The 25,047-nt window shown below is 43.9% G+C and overlaps 1 protein-coding gene across 3 annotated transcripts in view; it reads right to left on the bottom strand.

Moving 5' to 3' along the window:
* The window catches only part of ZDHHC20 (zDHHC palmitoyltransferase 20), a 49,593-nt gene extending 29,171 nt beyond the window's left edge, over nt 1–20,422 (bottom strand). For 2 of the 3 annotated variants that reach the window (XM_021539978.3, XM_021539980.3), the window contains exons 1-2: nt 20,232–20,422; nt 1,900–1,926 (exon numbers count right to left, since the gene is read on the bottom strand). In XM_021539978.3, coding sequence (XP_021395653.1) covers nt 1,900–1,926; nt 20,232–20,349 — 145 coding nt within the window. In that variant the 5' untranslated portion in view covers nt 20,350–20,422. The remainder of the gene's footprint in view (nt 1–1,899; nt 1,927–20,231) is intronic. The other variant, XM_021539981.3, reaches the window with a different exon arrangement.
* Nucleotides 20,423–25,047: the final 4,625 nt, after the last annotated feature.

Raw genomic sequence — 25,047 nt, 5'->3', positions numbered from 1 at the left:
ACTATAACAAATTTATGGCCTCAAGAAGACAATGTCTTAAGACATGCTCTCAGAAGTCTCCTAAAATATGCTACACTCTCCTGAGATTTGCCCTTAACATTCTTTTCTGAATCATTCTTAATACTACTTTCAAGACAGAGTCAGATTACAGAGAGGCAATAATATATAACATCAGTATAATACACTGTTAATAGAGATTCAGAGTTGACTTTCTTCCTCTGTCCTGATGGATATAAAACTAGACAAGAATATAAAATTACAAAGAAAAAATGAGCCTTAACGGGGTGAAGAAATCACCACTAATTTAATCAAAAGTTGTCATTACAATAAAATAATTTTTCTGCACTACTTATTACACTGAAATATGGAGCAAAGCACACTTGCTAAGATGCACATTATTGATTTACATAGTAATGTTTCTGGTACTTTGGTCTTTCAACTCTTCTGATGGCGATTTCTGGTTACCATGAGCTGGCTTATAAGAACTTTAGAAAACTTATGGCAGCTTTCTTTTAAAATGAAAAAAGACTTCACATGTCATTTTAAAATCAACTTTCATAGTTGATAAATTCATGCCTATGACATGATTCAGAATGGGAGGTGCAAGCAGCATGCAGGTGACAGCTATTAAGAGCCTAACAGGTTCCAGTGATACTGTCACTCTCATTAGTTAATCTCACATCTTCCCTTCTCTGGCAGATTTAGAAGAACCTGTTCCAGTCAGATAGACACTGCATTTGAAACAGAGATCTGACTGTGTGACACAAACATTGCTCTGCCAGACTTCCTTAACTGATACATGACTCTTGCTTTTCCAGAAGAAATTGGAAAGTAAAACTTATTACTTTAATAAAAAGTAAAACTTATTATTATTAATGTACAGGTCAACAGTAAGTACAGCAGCAACTTGCAGAATTTTTTGAAGTCAAGGTAAAGCCCAGCTGTAAAATGGGATGAAAAAAATCCAGTGTAACACAAACTCACATCTTGAATGGCTTACAGTTTATTTTGAAGATTTTCCTACTCTTTCAGGTCTCCATTAGAAATTAAAAACCAACAAATTCCATCAAGATTCCTTCTTTTTACAATGTTCTGGTAGACATTCACCAGGAAGAAAACTGCTAGATTAGCTTCCAGTTCTGTGCTCGTTTGCAAAATATTTAAGAGATGAGAGCTTTTACCAGTCTGAAACAACCCTCTGTGGATAATTAAAGTGCAAATCTGTGCTTAATCTACCTCTAATGTTTCCCCATAAACTGGAATAAACTCCCAAACAAATATCCCAGCAAAAATACGCTAGAATTTTTTTTGGTTTGTTTTTAACTCTATCACTGTGTACTACTATCCACTGTGGCTCATACTTGCTAAAACCAATATGAAGATTAAAATTTCTCAATATAAAGCCTCAAACACTTGACCTGGAAATTTAAAATTATAATGTGTAGCCATTTTTGAAATGGTGGTGTTTTGCACAATTCTAACTACTCCGTAAGAATGGAGTTCTGAGGAATTTGGTGAGCTTTTTGGAAAATATTAAGCAGTACAACAACAATTCATCCTCTTCCAGAAATCTTTCAGGTCACAGGCCTAAACAGAAAATGGAATTGTGGATGTGCTGCCGTTCCTTCTCTCTTCTCCTTTTTCTGTTCTTAGTAGGTACCCATTTAAAAATAAATGCAAACTTAAATCATAAGTTGCATTACTTGGATTAGTCACAGGTCTTGTCATCATCCCAAGTTTATGGTATTAGAAACAAAACAATATTTATCTTGTTTCTTAGCACTAATCTACTCACCACACAAGAGCTCACACATTAAGGAGCACATTTAAACTCTATGTCCCTTAGGATTTGCATGCAAAGCAGCTATTCACATCTTCATAGAAACTTCAAAAAATTACCTTTTTCGGCAGTTGAAGAAATAGTAACTGGAAGAAAAAAAAAGAACAGTTAGGTAAATTTGTACAGAATTAAATAATTGGCTAAAAGTGACATATACAAGGTTGTTGACTTGTTCCAAATCATATTTCAGGTGTTAGCAGAGCCTCCCCACCCAATACTGGGGTAAAACAAGAGTCAATACTCCTCCTGCCAGCCCCTGATGCTTGGTGAGTTACTGGAAGAGCTGAATGGATGCAGTTCCCCAGGCTAATGAAGCGAGCACATTCCAAAGACAATAATTAGACAGAATTTATGCATATTTCCCTTCCTATATGCTGCATCTAACTCATTTTTCTGAGTCAACAGCTAGGCTAACAGGTGTACCACTGGAAAGCAGAAAACAAAATTAGAATTTCTTACAGAAATCCCTGTGAAACTGTTACACATAACCTTCTTCCTTAAATTTCCCTCCTCTCTCCACTTGTCTCTTCCTGTCACATACTATTATTTGCTTTTTTTCCCCCTGACCTGAATTCTTCATGCATAGTTAAAATCTCTCCACCTCCTTATCTCCTATAGTCTCACCTTCTTTTACGACAACAGCAAATTCCATTGTTCAGATCTACCTTGTACACTGCCTGACTACTACATCTTCCTGCCCTCAGGCTTCTCCAAAACCTTCACACTCAGTTTATCGGTTCAGGGATGATGCTGAAGAGAGAGCTGCTGTACTTGTTGGTTGCTGTGTTCATATAACTTCCCTTGCTGGATTTCTTCCTTGGACATTGAATTACTGAAACTCAGTGAGGAAGGGATCCTTCCTGACTCCATCTTACACAGTAAATTTAAGCTTCTGGTCACCAGCATAAGCAAAATCTTAACAGGGCACACTGTGCCTCCTGCAGTTTAGCTCACTACACACTACTTCCCCTCTCCCAGCTCTGACAGTTCTACTGTCATTAACCTGTGCAACAATTCCAAAGAGCTTTTTCCAGATGCACATTAGACTGCTAAATCTGCAGGGCTTGAGTGTGCATTGTAGATTTCCTTCTGAAGGACAGCTTTGTTACTGAGGTGGCATTTGTCACTTACCTGTAGTTATCTACAGGGAAAGGGTCTACAACCACACTATGCACCTGTGCCTCTTTTCATGGGCAACAAGAGGCATTATGAGATATCAATGTATAGATGACCTCTTTTTGTTCAGATATGTTTTGGGGTTTTTTCCTTCTTTCTTGCCCCCCATCCCTTTCCATTAATTATCCACCCTCTGTCTGTATACACAGAAGCCTCTACAAAGTTAATGAAACAGGCTCCGATTCCTCCCACTTAAAGGAGGAAGAAATTACCATTTGGGATAGAACAATGTTGCCTTCAAACTCAAGGAGGTCAGTCCTAAAGAACAGCTTCATTTCACATTAGTTATGCATACTTGCACAGCCTGCTCCCATGTTTCTGCCTGGAAATCCAGTGCACAGTTCAGAAGTCATTTTATTTTTAAAGCAAATCCTGTGAGTGCTTTTGCTTAAAATTTTACTAATGTGTTATTTCTCCAGTTAAAATGTTTTCAACAATGCAAGGAGAAGAAAAAACTTATTTTAAAAGTGAGAAGTAAAATAAGTTTGCAAAGTGTGTTTAACTTTAAAAAAATACTAGAAGTATTATAGATTTAACTTTGCCTTTGGCTCCTCGTATCTTAAGTAAACACCTTTGCACACATTCATTTATACACATATATTTCCTTGGACAAGAAATATAAAAAAGTTCTTAATTATCCTCTGTTGGGGGTGGGAGAACATAGTTATCTATAAAACTTCAGGATATCTGGATGTAATTGTCATTAAAGTACTCCTTAATCTGTAGCCTAATTTCTGCTCTCAGCACAAAACAAAGCTGTGAGACAAATCTGAAGACTCAAAATAATGAAAAGGTTTTGCATGCAAAAACAAGGCAAAAAAAAGACAATACTTTATCACATGTGGGACTTCATCAAAAAGATTCCTAAATAACCTAAAAAAAATTACTTAAGCTTCACAGCACCAGGAAGACAATTTCTCTTTCATACATAGGTCCCTTAGGTTAGAATGCAGTTATTAGACTGTGTAGAACAATTTTCATTTGAGAAACTCCAGCAGTTTGAGGTAAAAGCCAACATGGAAATGCTTATGACTTTCATCCTGTCTTAACACCCTCAGATGAAATAAAAGATGTCCTGTCCTCTTCTGCCTCAGAGGCTCATGCAAGTTAATGTTCCTGTTTCTATCCTTTTCACAGTACTAATGCCCATTGTCAGGTGGATTAAATGAACAGCAACCATACTAGTCCAAATCTACTCAGCAGATGGCACATGTACAATTTTACAGGATCTTTATACTACAAAGCAAAGCCTTTCTTCACATAAGTTAATAGTCAATCTTTATGTAAAAATGACTTTTTAAGTATTTGCTAGGCTGGCCATCTAACAAGAAGCTTTGTACCATCAATAAATCAATTCTTGCTTTTGAACTCTACACTGGGGGAAAAAACCTCACAGAACATGACACTGCCATTATGGGCCCCATCCCTGGCCTGGTAGTTACAAGTTTGCTCCATATCACTTTTCTCCTCTACTGCTTGTGATGTTTCGATGGCTGCCAGCTTCTCCTAAATTAGTGCCATTTTCACTTCCAACATTTTTGAAATATGGTCTCTTGTTTGGGGAAAAATCCCAAGGCAGCACTGCCTTTTTGCTTATTGATTTTCTTTAAACAAAATAAACATTGCTTATGATTTAAATGTTAACCTTAGGATGCAACAGCACTATACACTAGATAGATGTATCAGCAAAAGTTAGTGCCTTAAGCACTGCAATCAACACAAACTGTTCATGATTCAGAAACAGAAGTGGTGTAAAACAGCTGCTCTTTTAAGGATTTTAAAACATATCGTCATATCAGTCTATTGATCAGCTACAAAAGGAAAAATATTCTTTGGATTTGTTTCTTAATATTAAGTTCCTGGTTTGTGAGAAGACTTATGAAGTTCTAGAAAGATATTGCCAGGGAAGGATAAAACATTACCATATAGTGAAAGCTGCAGTTTACTTTAATGCAAAGAGCTCAGAAGGAGGCACTTGCATGCTCAGGCACAGAGTTTTCACTATGGCCTCAGAATTTTCAGCCTCTCAGTGCTACAGCACCAGAGGAGTTGAACAAAGTGAACAAGCCCTGTCTGTCTGACTGCAGTGCAGAGCTTTATCTTGGCTACCTCAGGGTTTCCAAAATCAGTCCAAGGAAGGATGTAGCAAACCTGTTTGTAAAGAGAGGCAGACAGGCTTACACTGAACTTCATGCTGCTGCACCTTGCCCAGAAACACACAGGTGCAACACACTGCTGCAGGTCCACTGAGCAGCTTACACACGGGACCTCCCAACATTCTGGAGTCCCTCCAAGATGAAGCACACAATTTGAAGTATGTGGAATCCCTTTCTACAGATTACCTCTAAAATACACCATACAGCCTATATTAGGCTAGATTCAAATGTACTTTATAACTCTGTCCACTTAGGGGACAAGCCCAAATTGCACATTTGACTTTCACAGAGGAAAAAGTAGTTTAGTTTTGATTTACACTTAGCATCACCCCTGGCAACAAAGACAGTCTTTCCTTTATGACCCCAGCTGTTGGTTATACTTTCCTAGATACTCTTCCTCACATTGTTGTCTGTTATCTTTCATCTCACCTATGTCACAAGAATGAAAGAGGCAGGAGCCCACAGCTTTATCACAGGAAACAATCCTGGAGACACAGGGACATCATTAGCTGTGTAACAAATGAAACTGGGGTAAAATGTCACTTGTTGGAAGCATTCCTCTTGGAGTGTGAAGTGATAGAAATGTCAACTTCAGAAAACTTTGGAGCATTTTTAAAGTTGTTTCAAGGAAACACTCTCAGAATATCTCATCTCTAAAAGAAAAATATGTTAGGGAGCTGGTTTGCTTTTAGTTTCAGGCTAATTTTCAGGGCTGTTATGATGTGTTCAAGCATCTTCCAACTTACTGTGTAATAGGAAAAAACCAAATCTCTCTATTCTGAGGCAAGGAGGTGCTATGATCTCCCAAGACCTTGCAAGAGGCATGCTAAAAGACATTTATCTTCAGGCTTGGAATAAACTCCCCCCTCCCCAGTCACATCTTCCTACTTCCCTGAAAGGCATGTTCCAACCATAGCTAGATATGCTTCTTGCAGAGGAAGAAATTCAACTCCAACTAATATAGAAGTATAGCAAAGGACAAGAACTGATCTTGTTACTGAAGTGCTATGCTTATTTCCCCATCCACGCCCACGATGGCTCTTAGCAGGAGTCATACTTCAGTTATTCCAGCCATTCCACAAATTTCCAAGTAACATTCACATTTTGGCTGACATTCCTTAAGGGTGGGAAGAAGGAGTGATAAAAGTGTAATTGCATCCCTTCACCAGCTACACAGCCTTAACTTCTCAGCTTGTCATGAAAAGGGCACAAATAAACAAATAAATAAACATAAATATATACATACATATTTACATACCTATACATACACACACACACACACACACTCGTATTTCCAGAAGTTACCAGTACTGAAATGCAACAGAAACCCCCTACAGGCACTGCCCTGTCTGCAAAGGCAAACACCACTAACATAATCTCACTGTTCAATTTGTTCAGAAAATGGCGTTTTATTGAAAGTGTAGCTTAGATTTATGGTAACATAATTTCCATTTGCAAAAGCAGACCTTAATCAGTCACAAGAGGCTGATAGAAACTATTTACTGATACAAGCAGGACAATGAGTAAGTTTTGGTGAGCAAATACTCATTTGGCTTTTGTTACAGGGCAACAACAGAACATGAAGACCTTAGTACTTCTGCACTGCTCTCTAAAAGCCTTAATTCTGTGACCTTTCCACACTGAGATATTTCTTATTTCCCAACTGGCAGGCACTCACTAGGTGCTCTCCTCCCTTAACAGCTGGGAATTGTTCTAGAGAAATGATTCAAGATGACTAAGCTGACAGCATCATGTAGCCAAAACCCTAAGCAGGAAGATCCTGCCAGGTCCCTGTTAAAAAGCTATGGGAGTCCAGGAATCACACACTCAATTACCACCATGAATGTTCTTTGCAGAATTTTGAGCCATATGAACTTAGAATTGTATTATCTTCATATGGTACTAGTCTGTCTGATGTATTTCAACTTCAGGTACTCAGGAATAGGACACAGGTTTCTCCACAGTGCATTGCCAGGGGATTCAGAAAGCAACATTTTCTAGAATGGTGCTGCAGATGTGGCTCCACAGGCATTTGTACTGAGCCAGCATGAAGGGTCACATTGCCACACCATGTGCCTGAGCAGCAGCACTGCCTGGGGCTGGTCTGCAGCATGTCTGCACCATCAGCCAGGTCTGACACGATGCTTTTCTCAGAGGTGTGGCCTGTGGTGGCCAACTCTTGCTGCAAGAGTGTATAAAGTTACCCCTCTTCACCATCTATCCACTGCCCCATGGCAGACAAACAGCAAAAGTGAGAGCTTGCATTTGACCTACCAATGAAGTTGGTAGCTACTTCTCTAAAAGTTTGCATGACAAACAGCAGGGCATTGCAGGGGTGAAGGGGGGATGGCAGTGAGCAGCCTCTCACTGTCCCGGGTCATACACAGTCATGAAAGGGGAAAGAAATGCTCTCAGGGCCACCGATGCCTTAAAGCACAAGCCAGAGCCCAAACTCCTCACACATTCGGTGCTCAGCAGGACCACTTGAGAGAGCTGCCTTGTGACTTCAAATGATCACAAGATGATGCCTTCAAAGGCACTGCAGGTAGTGTGTATGTGTGAGAAATCTGGGGTGGGAGAAAAGAGGAGGAAGAAAATCCAGCCAGGGAAGAGACATGGGTATAAAGGGGGATGCTCTGTTTTATGACCACATTTCCAATACTCATGATTGCCATGCCCATTGGTACAGGATTCAGAGAAGCATTATCACAGTGACAGGCAAAATGAATTAATATTTCAAACAAGGCAGTTCAAGCTGCACTGCAGAATGTTTCTGTTACTTGTTACCAGCTATCATTATGATTTGTTTTATGGTTTAAACAATATGAACATGATTCTTTCACTAGAACAAGTAATTGAGAGCAGCTGGAGGCTTGCTGCCCATAAAATACTCTCCTATCACAATAAAAAAGCAACTTTTTATTTAACCAAGGTCTTTTCAGCCTCAATACAGAGAGTACATGCATAAATACAACCAGTCTACGGCAGAAATTAGCATAAGCAATGCAAGCTACTTCTTGGGTACTGAGTTACATTTAGCAATGAATTTAGCTATGACAACTGGGAAGATTTCTGCCATGTATTGTGGGAACAGTAAATTCCGTGCTACCACTTACATAGTTCAAAAACATAGCTACAAAGGCAGCTTCTGGAACCCACAAAATCCTACAGATGTCTCCTTACCTCTGCATCTAATAAACATTCTTCAAAGTTATACCAAAGGTCTCCTAATGGTCTTCTCAACAAGAGTGCCTGCACTTTAAAAATTATTTCAAAACCAAGACTCACACATGGTCAGCATGCAGAAGGAAGTGTGGCTAGGTCTTAACCTCATTCCCACACTTGTGTCTGCACCAACTACTGTGTATTAAGAGATGTATCAGCCCAGATAAGTAAAGGATTTTTCTAAATATGAAGTTAGCATTCAGCTCCAGCAATGCTCCTAGTCTGCTGTCCCTGAAAAGCCCCATTCCTCAAGAAGCACTACTCACTTTCAATTTACCATAATTGCTCAAAATGCCCCTAATGTAACTTGGTTTTCTTTGGCTGTTTAATAACTATTGACACTGCTCATTCTATTTGCATTTTGATGGGTTTTAAACCCTAGAATTACGTATACGTACTTTCTTCAGCTGGTTACTCATATTACTGGACTTCATTCAATTTTTTACCAAAAACTCTGCTTTATCATAACAGTAACAGCTTTATTGCTCAGTAGGATGGAAGTGCTGTGCATAAATTTCTTCCAATATTGTCTTTAAGCTATCAGACAGAGCCAAAAGAAAGCCTGGTTTCTTCTCAAAAGACAAAGAGAGCTCTTACTTGCATCAGTCAGTGAGCTGTGCTCTCTCTGGCACATCAGCAAATAGGAAAAAGCAGAATTGTCAGAAAGGCATGGAAACTCAGAAGCATCTGAGTGGAGCTAGCTAATGTCCACACCACTAATTAATTACATTTACATTTGAAGCAAAGGTATTCATCCTCAGGCTGGCCAGATCAAGCTCATAGTAACACTACACTCCAGTATCTACACATGTGAAAATGCTTTTTGTGATAGGAATAACTGTAGCAGTTCTGTAGCTGACACTACTAGGACACTTGCAAGAGAGAGGAGTGACACACAGGATAATCAGCTGGTGTTGACAAACACTGCTGTACAGAGCTGTTGTAAACACATCCTGTACAAGGTCAGGTGTTCTGCAGGTAATGCCAGAAACTGTCAGTATATTTAAAGTAAAAACCAAAGCAAACTAAAATTCCACCCAACCAACATACATTTTCATAACAGTATTTTTCAAGTAACTAACAATTTACCAATTCTTTTTGATTAAAAGAACACCAATGTGCAGTTTTTGACTGCCAGTCAATACCTGCCTTGAATATAAAGGTCACTTAAAGCTGACTGTCTTATGGCTGAGGACATTACTAGTAAATCCATTTGCTTCTACATCAGACAAATGAAAATAATAATTTATTTATCCATTCCACACAGCTGGCAGGAGAGCAGAGGTGCTAGTTCATGGAGAACAAAAATTCTAGTCACAGCTGCTGTGACCTGCAGACCTGAACCCTCACTCAGCAGCGAGAATGGTCAGCAGTCAGGAAGGACCTGCTTTGCTAATCAGGCACCTTTTTCATGTTTGCCTTCAGACTCTTCCAAAATCAGTTTCCTTGCTTACTTACTGGCCCAGCTTGCAACAAGTGTTCCCTGAAATGTGAGGATAAAATCTCCTTGCAAAACTCCGTGGATAAAGATCTCCGTGTAAATCTCCTTACAAAGTATTAGGCACTCTTTTTTCTGAGAGGAGGATTTTGCTGTCACCACGTTCACTGAGTAATGGAAGAAATCAAACTGCCCATCAGACTGACCTCCTCTCATGCATTATGTCACTAGATTCCCTAAGTGAAGCTTTAAGTTTGCAATGTTGGTCAGGTTTGACTGGTATTTGCCACCTGGGGTTAAATATAGAACTGCCTATGATAAGAGCTAATTTTCAGCCAGCAGTACATTGACACCAGAGCAGCCAGTAATGGAATCTACATGGATTCCTATCAAGATATTAATAAGCCAAGCTCCTGGACTCAGCCCTTTAAGGAAGTTTTATATTGAAAAACCTGTCATTTTAAAACAAGTATATTAGTTGTGGGAGAGTAGTGATGGGGAACTCCTGTCTTCAACAAACTGGACTTGTAGATACTAATAAATATTTAGTATTTTTTAAATTATAAAACTATTTATGGAATAAACAAAGGTTCAAAAACTTCTCATGGTGATTTAGGGAATCAGTTCATATATGGCATATCAAGTTGATTGATAATAAATGCTGCCATCTTTTGATGCTGGAGGCTTTGCTGCTTGTTCCTTTCATAAAACAAAATGTCATACATTAAACCTTACTTAGACTGAGACATCCCAAGACAAAGCTTGACTAGCTAAATCTACATTCTCTAGTTTCTTTGCAAAAAGGAAGAAATAAGAACAACTCCCCAGGAACATAAAAAAATATCCAGGTGCTACAGAGGGAAAAAAAACACTGGTAATAAAAGGACAGAAAGTTTTGGATTGAGGCCAAGGTCAGGAGGACACCATTTTGTTGCACCAGGTCTCATTTAATTACCAGATTGCTTAGGAATATGAAAAAGTGTCAGCAAAAAGACTGTACGAGCCACTGCAAAGGGGTTTTTGGATACTCTAGAACATCTAGACTAAATATTTGATGGTAGTCCAGAGCTAACAGAGAGAGGCAAGCATACAAAAGAGCAGAGCCTATCATCCAAGAGCTCTCATTCAGTAACTGTTGCTTCCAGCAAATAAATAAAACTAAAAAAATCCTCAGAGCTCACCTGCCTGCTGACAGCTCATCACATATTCTTGGAAAGTATAAAGTCAGCACTCCAAGAACGTTAACTGAAATACTGTAAATCCTAATTCAATGAGTGCCAAGGGGAGAACAGTTCTGCCTACTGCTCCTCAGAGATGCATTAGGGCTCCCAGGGAAAAGCAGGGCTGGCAGGCTGCCTAACAAGAAACAAGCAGGGCTTGATGCATGCATGGTTCCTACTGAGAGAATTAACTTCTGTCACCTTGCTAGGCTACTGCCCACCGTAGTAACACAGTTGCAAGAAGATCCTTGGTTGGAGATGAAGTAGTTGGAGCGGGGCACTCTGGTGGGAACTAGTGCTTGTGATGTCCAAGAAACGACTGCTGCTGATTTTAACACAAAAGTCAGCGACCACAGTGAGTTGGAGGAAGTTAGATCAGGAGAGTGGTTGCTTCTAAAGACCTACAACTAGTTGTGAGTTGGCCCAGATCCTTAAACCTGTTGTCTCCTGAGAGGATACACACAAAGACATCATTTGGGATGGGGGCAGGGTGTGCATCTGCTTGACTAAAAACTCCAGAGAAGGCATGCAGCAAGAGGAGAGCACTGTCACAAATCCTGAGGCATGGAAGCACAGCTCCTGAGGCCCTGCATGTGCCAAAAAGCTCTCCCAGATAATTGTTTCTGCTCACAAACAGATTCCCACTTCCACTCTTAACTTGGCAATAGGGTTCTGCAACTGTGGGAAGTAGTGAGAAACACAGCATATTTAAACTTTGAGGATGTTAACAGAAAATAGCCACACAAAAGAGAAAACAGAACTGAACCTAGTACTCAATGGTCTTTAAGCTTTCAATTGCCAAAATTTATGATTTGTCTAAATTATTAATTATTACAGAAGTTCAAGCCTACTCTCTGCACCGCTTGCTGCTTTAGCTTCATCTCAGCAGGCATCTACCACAGAACACAGCCATAATATCTCTGTAAGCAGTTACAAAGCTGAAGCCAAACTTTTAAAAAACACAATTATTTAAACCCCCCAACATGAACCTTAAGGAGCAGCAGATTAAATAGATAAAAATATACATACATAAAACAGACCCACAAAAATCCTGTGCATACCTTGCATCCTTTTTCAGATACTGCAAAAAAACCCACTTGAGTGTTAGTCACGTAGGATTTTTCAAAATAGAACAGAAATCAAACTGCTCCAAGAGCTCTCTTCCAAGTCTGGGCTCCTTTGCAATGTTCCAGGTAAATCTGAAGGTCGCAAACCAACATGTGAAATTGTTCTGTCAATCACAAAGCAAAATGTGGAAATACACGTCCTTTGTCTCTTTTACTAAAGCCAAACTTGACAAAGCTAAAAGCAATGACTACTTGTCATGAAGAATGATACAGTAACAGGTTCTCTGCAGTCACACCCATGACAAGTGAGTAGATGAGGCACTTGACATAAGTTTTATGTCCACCACACACAACTACAAACCAGCTTATACAATAACTGTGTTTAGGTCTCCTCAAACAAATAGCGTCTGTTTCTTTCAAGGTTATTTATATTTAATCTAAACATTGGTTCATTCTCTCTGCACTGGCATCTTGCATAATTCTAGATTAATTTCTTCAAGCTCTAATTTTTTTTGGTCACAAAACGGTTTAAAAAAGAAAAAACCAAACCCCAAACACCTCTCTCTGCGCTTAGCACTCCACAAGAGCTGCATAAAAATTCCCCACACTGGAGAAAAACACACATCGAGATGCACAAGTGAAATACCACAAACAAAAGAATGCTGCTTTGAAACCCTCTCTCTGTAGATCATATGATTGAAGTGGTTCCATGCTTCACATTTAAGACAATGCTGCACCATCTACAGCACCAGAGAGACTGCTGCAGAAACTGCAAAGGCAAAGCATGCTGCTCTTGTGATCTGCTTGCCTTTGACAATCTCACAAGACAATTTCAAGAGTCAGAAGAAAAGATGAAAAAGGAACAGATGAGCCATTTGGTCTTTTGAGAAAAAAGGAAAAGCAGCGGCTTGAAATGCTGCAGAGTGGGGGAACTTGACTTCTAACACAGATAAGGGAAGACGGTCAAAGATTAGGTATTCCACTGAAGATTGTGGGGAGGAAGGAAAGTAGAAAAGTCGGGAAAATCTGGCTTGTTTGTTTCTTGATGTGGGACAGAAGGAGTTAAGCACATCCCACAGAAAACAGTTTAGTGACAGCAGAAGGCGGTAAATATTGGGGAAGCAGCTAAAAGAACAAATGAAATTGTTGCAATATCATTATCTCTTTTATCCCTGAATCACACGTCGGTGGAGATTCAGCTTACACAAAAAAAAAAATGGTCTGTACTTACTTCCTGAATGTTTCTGTTACATTTATAAATTCTAATGAGAAAAAAAAATGGATTCTCATCCTACTACAGGAAGATTATGCAACAGCTGGAAGAAGTTAATGACTGAGATCAAAACTCCATAAAAGCTGTTACAGTTTGTAACACTTGTAAGAAAAGTACATGTTAAACCAGCATAAACTCTTACAGTTGTAGGACACTGTTTAACAAAGCGATGCACTGAATGGGTGAAAAATGAACGGCATGAACCCTCAGCATTTACAGGCACAATTTTAGGTAGACAATTAGAATCTATCTTGCTCCCATTTTCCATCACAGTATCAAGTTCCAAGAGTAAAAGCAGGTCCAGTGCCATCCAAGCATTTCAACTAGCACAGGTATACAAGAACTCAGCTCTGAGACCTATATTTTAATGCTGTAAATTCTTTGATTATGAAAAGCATATTACATTAACTCATAAAAATATAACTCAGTAGAGAACAAAGTTTTAATTGTTGAAATTTCAACAGACAGAAGAACCTAAAATACACTGTATATAGAGGGTCAATGACCTCAAAGTAATGGCTACTGAACATATATGCTTGAAATTCTGGTCCTTTTATCCATAGCATCTTGTAGGAAAACAGAGACTCGTAAGTGACGAAGGAACATAAACCCCCTGATTAAAAATGAAAGTGACATTTAGATCACTGTTCTAACTCTAGAGGCATACAGAAATCTCCTACTGCTGTTACCAGAGGAAAATTTGAGAGACTTTATTTTCCATAATATTAAATACCCATGCTATCCACGCCCTAGGAGAAAAGCTCTATGCTCCACATCACATCTAGAAGGCAATCAGGAAGCACTGCAGCAATGAGTGATCATGGCTACAAGAAAGTAAAACCACAGGAAGAGCTCCTGCTTTAGCTCAGCCACTTAGCTCCTTGCTTTCCTTAAGCCCCTTCTCTTCCCTACTCCAAAACCATCCTGCCCACAGACCAGTTTCAGACAGGTGCTGAGGCTCAGGGTAGGTCTCACACAAAGTAGGGACCACTAAGTTTCATTAAAGCTGTTGGACAGCAGAAGAGACAAGCCCAAACTCCCTGTTGGCAGAGAGCTGCTCTGAGCTCAGCTGCTCATTTTCTGCCTAGTCCCCTGAGCAAGCTAAGCAACACCAAACTGGTCAGTGCACCACACTTCTTTTTGACCAAATGGTAATTAGGGATCAAGGAAAGATGCCAACTGCTGCAGAGCTGTCAAGAATGGTTAGCGGATGCAGGGGCTGGGGCAGGCACTGCAGATAGAGGGCTGGGAGGGAGAAGAGGGATGGAGTCCTTCTGATGACAGAAGAGAGAGCAGATACAAGGTAACTCCTCAAGAAATCAGGCACTTGGAACAATTTTTTCATTAGAGAACTGCCAAGAGAGCAGATTGCATTTTCATATAAAAGACACATATCCACCTGTCCCTATAAACTAGTGCAAGGCACCATAGAAGATAATATTTCTCCTCAGCTGAGCATTTAGTTTTCCAATAATCTGTATCCAGTATGAGCACTTCAACAGGAATGCTACTTATTTATAATAACATAAAAGGTTCTCATTTAAGATGATTATATGCATGCTTATGCTGAGAGATTACAACAAAATTAAGTGTATACAGAGTGGTTCAATTTCTGTATTTTTAAATTCACGAGAGGCATGTAAATATAGTTAACTAACTAATGATCTAACTTGTTTAATTTGCTTTCCTTTTCTTGACAGGTAACTCTCTTTTCCTACAGGAATGCCTTTTACATGTTTAACATGCAAATATTGCACCTCAGTGCCGATACTTCAGCTTTTTCTGTAGTTGGAAATCAGAACTGCTGGTGGTATCACCTTGCCATTGCTTGCAAGATACTGCATTAGCATTTTCAGTAGAAATTTCTTTTGGAGGAGGCAGATGGAATTACCTTCTCTCTGTTTATGCAACAGACTCTTCAGATAGGGAGCGTTAGGAGGGATCACCATGTGCTTCTCATAAGGGCTGTGCTTTGGGGAAATCAGAGCTAGCTCCCTACTGACAAGAGACATTGCAGTCTCCTGCAACAGCAAGGAGTATAATTTGTATTACTAACACAAAGGTATGCATTCTAAATTACAGACTGCTTCATTTGCCAGGATTTTAGACACCCTAGATATTACACTGTATGAGAAAAAAGCAAACCTTCTGCAACTAGATGCCATGCAAAGAATACACAAGTTTCTCCCGTAGCTTTCAAAATCAGAGTTTTCCATACTTTGCAGACCCCGAGGCATGAAAACACTCATTCATTCACAAGCCTATGAAATATATAAAAAAGTCATTGTCCTGAAAATTCCTGGCTCAGGAGAAGAGTCAGGACTGCGATTTTGAGAAAATGTAGTCTTCAGTATAGAAATAAAAAGCTAACCCGATCAGGATTTTTAGTTTTTTTTTTTCTTTTTAATAACACCAGTCACAACACTTAGTTAGGGGCTGCAGATAACCCAAAGTTAACTTACTCCTCTTTTTCCCAGTGCAAGGCTGCACTACAAAAGTCTTCAAGGGTTTTAGCAAAAGGGTTGCTTGTAAGAAACGAGCTGACTTCACCCACAAACTACATGTGGAAAAACAGTGTCTTGTGACCACCCTCTAACCAGTCCGCATGACAGCCCACCACCTACAAAAATGTTTGTGATATATAATAAGATCCAAGCCAGCCATAAATGAAAGCGAACCACGAAAGAAGCGCTTCACTCTTTCTGAGCATCTGAGGGATGTGGTAAGCAAACACAATCAGCCCAATTCAGCATCAGCATAATATAGCCATTGTTTACAAAAGCAATGTTAAAAGCAAAACATGTTTTGATAACACAAAGGAACACATGAAATGATTTCAAACTAGCAAAAAGCTATTTCACAACATCCTTTATGTATTGCTAGGTGTGTTTTCTTGCAAGCAGAGCTCTGGGCAAGTTATGTGTGAAAAGAAGAAATAGTCTAGTAAGGAAGTGTTCAGTCAGATTTTTCTACTTCAAAGCATTTAAAAAAGCCGCCTGAGACCTGCCTCGAGTCTTTTGTAGTTCCTTCAGTTATACATATTCACTGAATTTTTACACTACAGTGACATTCCCTCAAGTTACATTGGCTGTTTTCACCTTTCCAATTAGCTTAAAAGCTAATTTACTTGATGGATCACAACTACACAGCAATAGTGGTCTAAACAAGCCAGTGCCCAGTATCTTCAGAGAGACAGAATGATCCTGGCAGTTCCCATGGGAGGAAAACAACAGACAAGCTGATGAGTCTCCTTTCATCTCATCCACACCAGTCTCCCCATTGTTCACAGCCAGTGTCTAAGTGACATAATTTAGGGTTATAGAAGAGGCATAACCCAGTAAATACATACTAGGAGTGAATTACAGAGAAGCCCGAGTCCATCAGACACCCAAAGACATTGAGCAATATGTGAGCACCCCATCAGAGGAGCGTGGGGCCACAAAGCACAGAGAAGCAAAACTGAAAGGAAAAGGGTGAGGTGACAAAAGAAGCAGCCCCAACGTTACCATCTCCTTTATGATACTACACTAAGTCTGGCTTCCCACTTGATCTACTATATATATATGTATATATTCAACTGAATATATGTTCAACCTTTAATAAATGACCAAGGACTACAAGGAAAGAAAACCAAACCAGGAAGAAGTAATAATTGGAGGAATACAGGCTTTCCCTCTTCCTGTTTCCTTGTTAGCATCACATCTGAACAGTTACTGATTTTTTTTTAAGAAAAAACTTTGAAAAAACACTGATGTCTGTGGGGTTTCAGTTTCTTTTACCCAGATTTACTCGAATTTTTCTATTGTGTCTCCTCCTTTCTAAAGCTTCCCTTCTTCCATCTCTCTTTCCTTTACAAGGCACAGATCAGCCTCTCACCAAAGCCATAAGCCCCGCTTCTGCACCCGCCCCATGTGAGCATCAGCAAAGGCCAGTGTGGCCCTCATTCATTAGCTGTGTGCTGGAGGCACATCCTTTCTCCTCTTCGTAGTACACAGTGCTGTCCTTCCCAAAACAAACAGAACACAGGGAGCACCAGCAGAAAGAAAACATACCTGCCAAGACAAACAGAAAATCCTGTATTTTGCTCTAAGTCCTCTCAATCCTGGTTTGAACTCAACCTCAGAGTGAAAACATGCAAAGGAAAAAACCCACAATGTCAAAAAGACCCAAACACAAAATCTTTCCTCTCCCTTGGTGAGATGACTTTTTCTCGAGAGTGTAAGCAAAATTCAACAGATTAAAAATAAACAACAAAAGACAAAAACCTCCAAACTCACAACAGAAAAAACTCACAAGACAAATAAAATCCTTGGTCATCAAGCATGATTTAGACAAGTTACAACTGAAAAATTCAGTGACAGCAACAGAAATCAGTAAATATTTTGCTTATTAAATGATGCTTTTTCTTAAAAGCCTGTATGCACAGACATTAAGAGCAAAAAGTGCCAGTCTTCTAGAAACCAGACAGAGACGCAGAAGCTTTTGCATCAACAGGAGCCAATCTTCTCAATAATTTTCACACAAACAAAATCTTAATAAACTCAGAAGAGCTCTTTGCAGCTTCTCTATGATCATGATAGACAAATCATTCACTAGCATCTAGTCCTGACCCACTCTGTGATCAAAGACACAAATCTGGGACTCAGAGCTTGAGGCTCTGTTCCCAGTTCAAGCAGAGACCACCTGTTCGACCCTGGGCAAGCCTCTTAATCCCTGAGTTTTTGTTCTTTGTTTAAAAATAGCCCTAATCTGCCTTTTGTCATACTAATTAGACTGCAGTGGGTACAGAAAACTTGTAAAATGTGAGTCTATAACCTCACACAGCCCCTTTCAGGACTACTGTTACAGCCACCCAGACCTCCAGTAGAATGACCCAAATTTATTTTCAAATGTTTAAAGCATGATTTCCCAGAAAACCTATTTATTCACATAGACAACTGAACAGTAGTAATTTGGCAAGTTTGGATACACAGATATATTTGCAACTATCTCACGTCAACATTTCATGTAGTACGTCAACAAACATTATTTTACAGCTGTGTGTCTGCTATTTACAGTTTAAATAACATTTGTGCCAGTGGTTCATGTTCTGGTCTAGATATCCAAATACAGAAGGCTGTGAAATAACATCAGCATACAGAAAAGTTATCCAAAATACTAAGTCATCACAGAAAAAAATGAACTGATTATTGCTAATGGAAGGCTGTCTATACCACTTTACCCAGATACAAAACACATGCAAACATTTCTTTTCTAGCTAGGGATATCAAAGCATGTACTTTACACAAATAAGTAGTACCATGACCTACAGATATTAGACAGACCTATATGTAGCTTAGAATAGTTCTTAGCACTTTCGAGGTTCTTCCCCATTTCAGCTTCCTTACTTAAACACACCAAATGCTCAGCAACCCGTTCCTTAGTTTTGCTATCCAAGTTTCAGCAATGCTGATGAATACTGCACATCACAGTTCCCCTCCATTTACCCTGCCCAGGGAAAGCCAATATTCTCCTGAGCAGAACTTGCCTCCTGAAGACAGCAAAGGGAAAATACCTGACTGACATCGGCTGCAAGTCAGATTTATGTAAAGACGAATCCTCGTCCAGAAAGCCTGGATACGGCCTGACAAAACCCCGTAAGACTTAAATCCTGTCCCCAGCCCGCTTAAGTTGGATGTTTCCAGCCTCGTAATGCTTCAATGGCACCGGGCTTCTGAATGAAAAGGAGGAAGGGGAACCTCCTGTACACCCTTAAGGAGTTATTTGATACATCAGATGGATGAACAACAGTAAAACAGAGGGGAAACTCCTCACGAGGAGACACGAGGGGCTGAGTTCTCGAGATGTCCCTGTCCCCAGATGAAGCACCCCGGGCCTCCTCCTCCCCGCTGAACCCGCTCCTCGCGTCTCCACAGGCGGCCGCAGGCCGGACCCCGCCACCACGAGGCACCTGAGGGCGGCGGACAACAGGTCAGCCCGGCCGGAGGGAGGGAGCCCGAGGCAGGGTCTCCTCCGCCGCCCGAGCGAAAGCCCTCGGGGCGCAGGGGGCAGCGAGCCCTGGGGGCGCAGGGGGCAGCGAGCCCTGGGGGCGCAGGGGGCAGCGAGCCCTCGGGGCGCAGGGGGCAGAGAGCCCCCGGGGGCGCAGGGGGCGCAGGGGGCAGAGAGCCCCCGGGGCGCAGGGGGCAGAGAGCCCCGGGGGCGCAGGGGGCGCAGGGGGCAGAGAGCCCCCGGGGGCGCAGGGGGCAGAGAGCCCCCGGGGCGCAGGGGGCAGCGAGCCCCGGGGGCGCAGGGGGCAGCGAGCCCCGGGGGCGCAGGGGGCGCAGGGGGCAGAGAGCCCCCGGGGCGCAGGGGGCAGAGAGCCCCCGGGGCGCAGGGGGCAGCGAGCCCCGGGGCGCAGGGGGCAGCGAGCCCTGGGGGCGCAGGGGGCAGCGAGCCCCGGGGCGCAGGGGGCAGCGAGCCCCGGGGCGCAGGGGGCAGCGAGCCCCGGGGGCGCAGGGGGCAGCGAGCCCCGGGGGCGCAGGGGGCAGCGAGCCCCGGGGCGCAGGGGGCAGCGAGCCCCGGGGGCGCAGGGGGCAGCGAGCCCCGGGGCGCAGGGGGCAGCGAGCCCCGGGGCGCAGGGGGCAGCGAGCCCCGGGGCGCAGGGGGCAGAGAGCCCCGGGGGCGCAGGGGGCAGCGAGCCCCGGGGCGCAGGGGGCAGCGAGCCCCGGGGCGCAGGGGGCAGCGAGCCCCGGGGCGCAGGGGGCAGCGAGCCCCGGGGCGCAGGGGAGGGGCGGCCGCGGAGGGTCCTGCCCGCCCGCCCCGCAGCTCCCGCGCCGCGACCCTCCCGCTCCACTCACACACACACAGCTCCACCACGTAGGCGTAGTAGGACCAGGCCACGACCAGGGCGATGAAGGCCACGGGCACCCAGGCCAGCACCTTCTGGCAACACTTGAGGACGTGGGACGGCGCCATCTTCCCCGGCGGGCACGGCGGCAGCGCCGGCGCTGCGGCGGGCGGGCGGCGGCTGCAGCTCCGGCCGCCGCTGCGGAGCGGCCCCGGGCGGGCCCTGGGCGGGCCGCAGTGCGCGGAGAGGGGCGGCCCCAGCGCCGCCACCGCCCCCTTCGCGGGGCGCCGAACGCCTCGCTGGAGCGCAGCGCGGCCAGGGGTGGAAGGGACCTCTGGAGAGCGCCCGATCCAGCCTCCCTCGCCAAAGCACGGCCACCTAGAGCAGGTGACACAGGAACGCGTTCAGGTGGGTTTGGAAGCTCTCCAGAGAGGAAGACTCAATGATCTGCCAGGGCAGCCTGTTCCTCTGCTCTGCCCACACTCCAAGGAAAGTTCTTCCTCATGTTGAAGTGGAACTTGTGTTTTAGTTTATGGCTATTGCTCCTCGTCCTGTCTCTGGGCACCACTGAAAGGAGCCTGGCACCACCTCCTTGGCACCTGCCTTGGAGATATTTATATGCATTGAAGAGACTAAACAGGTCCAACTCCCGGAGTTGGAGAGGTGCTCCACATCCTTAATTATCCTTGCGGTCCTCCACTGGACCCTCTCCAGTAGCAACTTGTCTTTCTTGTGCTGAGGACACGGCACTCCAGATGTGGCCTCAAAGGCGCTGAATCGTGGGGGAGGACCCTCTCCCTTGACCTGCTGGCCACATTCTTCCCGATGCATGCTTCGCCATTGCACCGGCGAGATCCTCCTCCAGCCATAAAACCTGGTCTCAAACCTCCAGGGTTGGCTCTTTTCCGCGGTGCTGGCCGGGCGGGTCGGTGTCGGGCAGGAAGGCGGTGGGGCAGCTCCGGGTAGTCGTGCCCGGGCTCTGCCGGGCTGCTGCCTGCCCAGCACCTCCACCGCTCGAAGAGCCTGTTGGGTGCCGCAAAGGGAACTTGCAAATGACTCACTGCTCTTGGTTTCACCGGCTTTTCCCGAGCGGGGCGAGCGCCTGACAGCTGCGGCCGCACCGCGGCCTCGGGCGGGCACCGCCGCCGGCGCCTTGCGAGGCCCAGCCTCCGGAGCGCCTGAAGTCTTTAGCCTTACTCCGGCATTGCTGTGGGTGGGATGCCGGGGTCGGAACGGTCCGCGTCACGGCAAAATTCCCCGTATCCCTGTATCCCTGCCGAGCCAGAGGGTGCGCGCGCCAGGAGCGCGTCCCCGGCCCCAGGCGGCTCCCGCGGCGCTCCGGCGCCACCTGGCGGCGGAAAGAGGGACCGCCCGAGCCGAGGGACACGGAACAGAGAGAGTATCCATAGGGAACAGACGGCATCCATAGGGAACAGACAGCATCCCATCCATAGGGAACAGACAGCATCCCATCCATAGGGAACAGACGGCACCCCACCCACAGGGAACAGACAGCATCCCATCCATAGGGAACAGACGGCACCCCACCCACAGGGAACAGACGGCACCCCATCCACAGGGAACAGACGGCACCCCACCCACAGGGAACAGACGGCATCCCATCCACAGGGAACAGACAGCACTCCATCCATAGGGAACAGACGGCACCCATAGGGAACAGACAGCATCCCACCCATAGGGAACAGACGGCACCCCATCCACAGGGAACAGACAGCATCCCACTCATAGAGAACAGACAGCATCCCACCCATAGGGAACAGACAGCACCCATAGGGAACAGACGGCATCCCACCCATAGGGTACAGGCAACATCCCATCCATAGGGTACAGACAGCATCCCATTCATAGGGAACACACAGCACCCATAGGGAACAGACAGCATCCCACCCATAGGGTACAGACAGTATCCATGAGGGGTGAGGCTGGAACTGCTCAGAAGAGTGCCCTGAAAGAAGGCTTGGACAGAACAGGACAGGGGGGCTGGTGACATGTTCCTCTGAGCCCCTGGATCTGCTGGTAGACAGCAGCAGTGAGATTGCCTTGACAGGACAGGGGCAGTTGCTATGGCCTTGCCTGTTCACAGAATCATCGAGGTTGCAAGAGACCTTCAACACAACTGTCAACCCAGCACCACCATAATCACCCCTAAACCATATCCCCAAGTGCCACATCCAGAATGCCCTTGAACACTTCCAGGGACAGTGATCCCACCACCTCCCTGGACAACTTATTCCAATGCCTGACTACTCTTTGAGTGAAAAAAACTTGTTCTCATGTCAAATCTGAACCTTCCCTGGTGCAATTTAAGGCCATTTCCTCTCACCTGCTGTTGAAATAACAAATACTCAGATGAGTGATCAGGAATTCAGAAGCTTGTGAGCAATTTACAGCCCCATTCCTGGATGAGTTCAAAGCCAGACTGGGTGGGACCACGAGCAACCTGATCTAGAGGAAGGTGTCCCTGCCCGTGGTAGAAGGGTTGAAACAAAATCTTTAAGGTCCCTTCCAACCCAAACCACTCTGTGACCCTCATCAGCTAACAGTGAGGGGACACCCTGGCCAAATGCCCAAGACACAGCATCTGTATTTGTGGGTGTGTGTTCATCTGGTTATCAGAGCAGAGGAACGAAGCAGCAACCTGTGGCCCTCATGTACAGAGTAACTATGGAGCAGGGACATGTGCCCAGGGATCAGGGAAAGATGATCAGTCTGGGATCTGAACTCTGGGTATGGGCATGCTTGTGCATGCTGTGTATGGGAGCACGATCAGGAGGGTAAGGAAGGGGATTGCAAGACCGTATGCAGTAATGCAAGGGCTGCAAAAGAAAGGGACTGCAGGAGAGGGAGATGTGTAAGAATTTGGTTTGGCCCATTCCTAACAGAGAGCTGTGCAGCAAGGAGGAGTGACTGGTTACACAGACAGCATCTTGGTTATGGAATCTAGTCACTGTGATAAGAAGTACTGAAAAGGATGGAGCAGTTTGGATTTAAGGTAAACTAGGACAGTTTTGGTCTGATGTGCTGGTTAGCACATCAGGGATATAGCTAAAGTATTCCAGTAATTGTGGCTAATTGTGGCACCTGGGGACAGGCTTGAGTGGTGAAGATGGCAGTGCTGAGTTAGCAGTTGGATTTGATGGACTTGAGGTCTTTTCCAATCCTAACAATTCCATGATTCTGTTTCGTAAGGCTGTCAAAACATGCCACAACTGTTGGCATGTGCTTTACCTCAAGATCTGATGGGACTTTTAACACTTGGCCTCAAGAAGATGTGACAGGATTTAAATTCTTGGTGTCAAAATAATATTTGTTAATAATGCATTTAGAAGTACCTGATTGTACCTTAGTTTGATACTTCTATGTGCTTTTAATTATTTAATTGCTGTGTTAGTTTCTTAGTAGTGTATTCAGTAAAGAGACATTCCCAGCCTTCAGGAATCTAAGGAGAAGGGACTTGGAGCTGGGAAGCAAAGTTACAAACAACTTTTACCAAACATGTCCTGCGTGTTACTGTGGCTGTAACTGTCCCCTGGCTGTTACTGTGCATTGACCATCCTCTTGGCTGTGCTTCCACCAACTTTTCTGATGAAATCCCATTCACAATAAGCACAGTTCCTAACAAGAAGACTAAGGAACACAGCCATGAACAAAAAGGCTTAGCCAGCAGTTCACTATGCTAGGGAAGATGTGAAGAGATCCAACATGATCCTCCCAGTCTTCCCTGCTGATGCTGACTGCAGTTTCACCCACAGAGGAATCAATGGAGCCACGTGTGTGCTGACATTCCCTTGTTAGCAGGTCCATACTGAGCTGCAGGACCAGCCACCACGTGTGGTTTGGATGGAGTCTGATGCTGGCAAGGCTGGAAGCTGTGACATGGCTGGTTTTTCAGTTCTGGGTCAGACAAATGCTTTGGGCAGGATGGAAGGCCAGTGGCTGCAGCATAAATGTTGAACAGGACAAACTATATCAGCTACAATCCTGCAGCATTTCCGTGCAGCATTTCCGTGCAGCATTTCCAGAATGACAGGAACTTAAGTGAGACTGAATTAAACAAGGACAACACCAAGGTTGTGAGGTGGCAAAGAGGGATTATTTATCCCCAGACAGTGCTCCCCACTGAGAAGTTTTGCTGCACAAGAAGCCCCTTGGCACAGCTGGCAGGAAATATCACCTTCCACTCCTGAAGCCACCTGGGATGTCTCTACAAGGACCTCTTGAGAAGAAATCAGCTCCTTGAATAGAAGTCACGCAGGATGGAAGGAAGCTCTGCTAGGAATCGCTGAACACCTGTTTGGCTTCAAATTACTGCAGTGCAGCTTGTGCAAACTTTGCTGCCTCATTTGTGGGGAAGGACAAGAAATGACACTTGAAGCAGACTCTGGGAAAGTGAAGAGCAACTCAGAGTGCCATATTGTGGGAATAGCTGCTCACCACACTCTCACTGGATCCCATGACTGTCAAATATTGAAAAACAAAAGGCATCTCCTGTCCATTTTCACATCACACCTCCACTTCTGGCTGCCCATCTGCTTTAGCCACATTAAAAATGTGTAAGAGAAGTGAAACATTTCCCTTTGTAGCCTCAGCACCAGTTAGGGTCTGTTGCAGTCTTCCAGATATTTTTTGGTCCCAGAGCAAGGCCCTGCAAATACTCATGTTACTCAGAATTTCTCTTTTTACTATTTAGAGGTTATAATCTACAATAATTTCATCTCCATTTTGCTTCTGTATTTTTTCTCTCTCAAAGTAGGTAATCTTAAATTCCAGGAGCATGCAATCCCCAGGCAGAAGGAACCAAACCT

Source organism: Lonchura striata, chromosome 2 (assembly GCF_046129695.1).
Source record: "Lonchura striata isolate bLonStr1 chromosome 2, bLonStr1.mat, whole genome shotgun sequence".
In the NCBI taxonomy this organism is placed as follows: Eukaryota; Metazoa; Chordata; class Aves; order Passeriformes; family Estrildidae; genus Lonchura; species Lonchura striata.
Note: the sequence above shows the minus strand (reverse complement) of the source record. Positions and strands in the feature narration are given on the sequence as shown.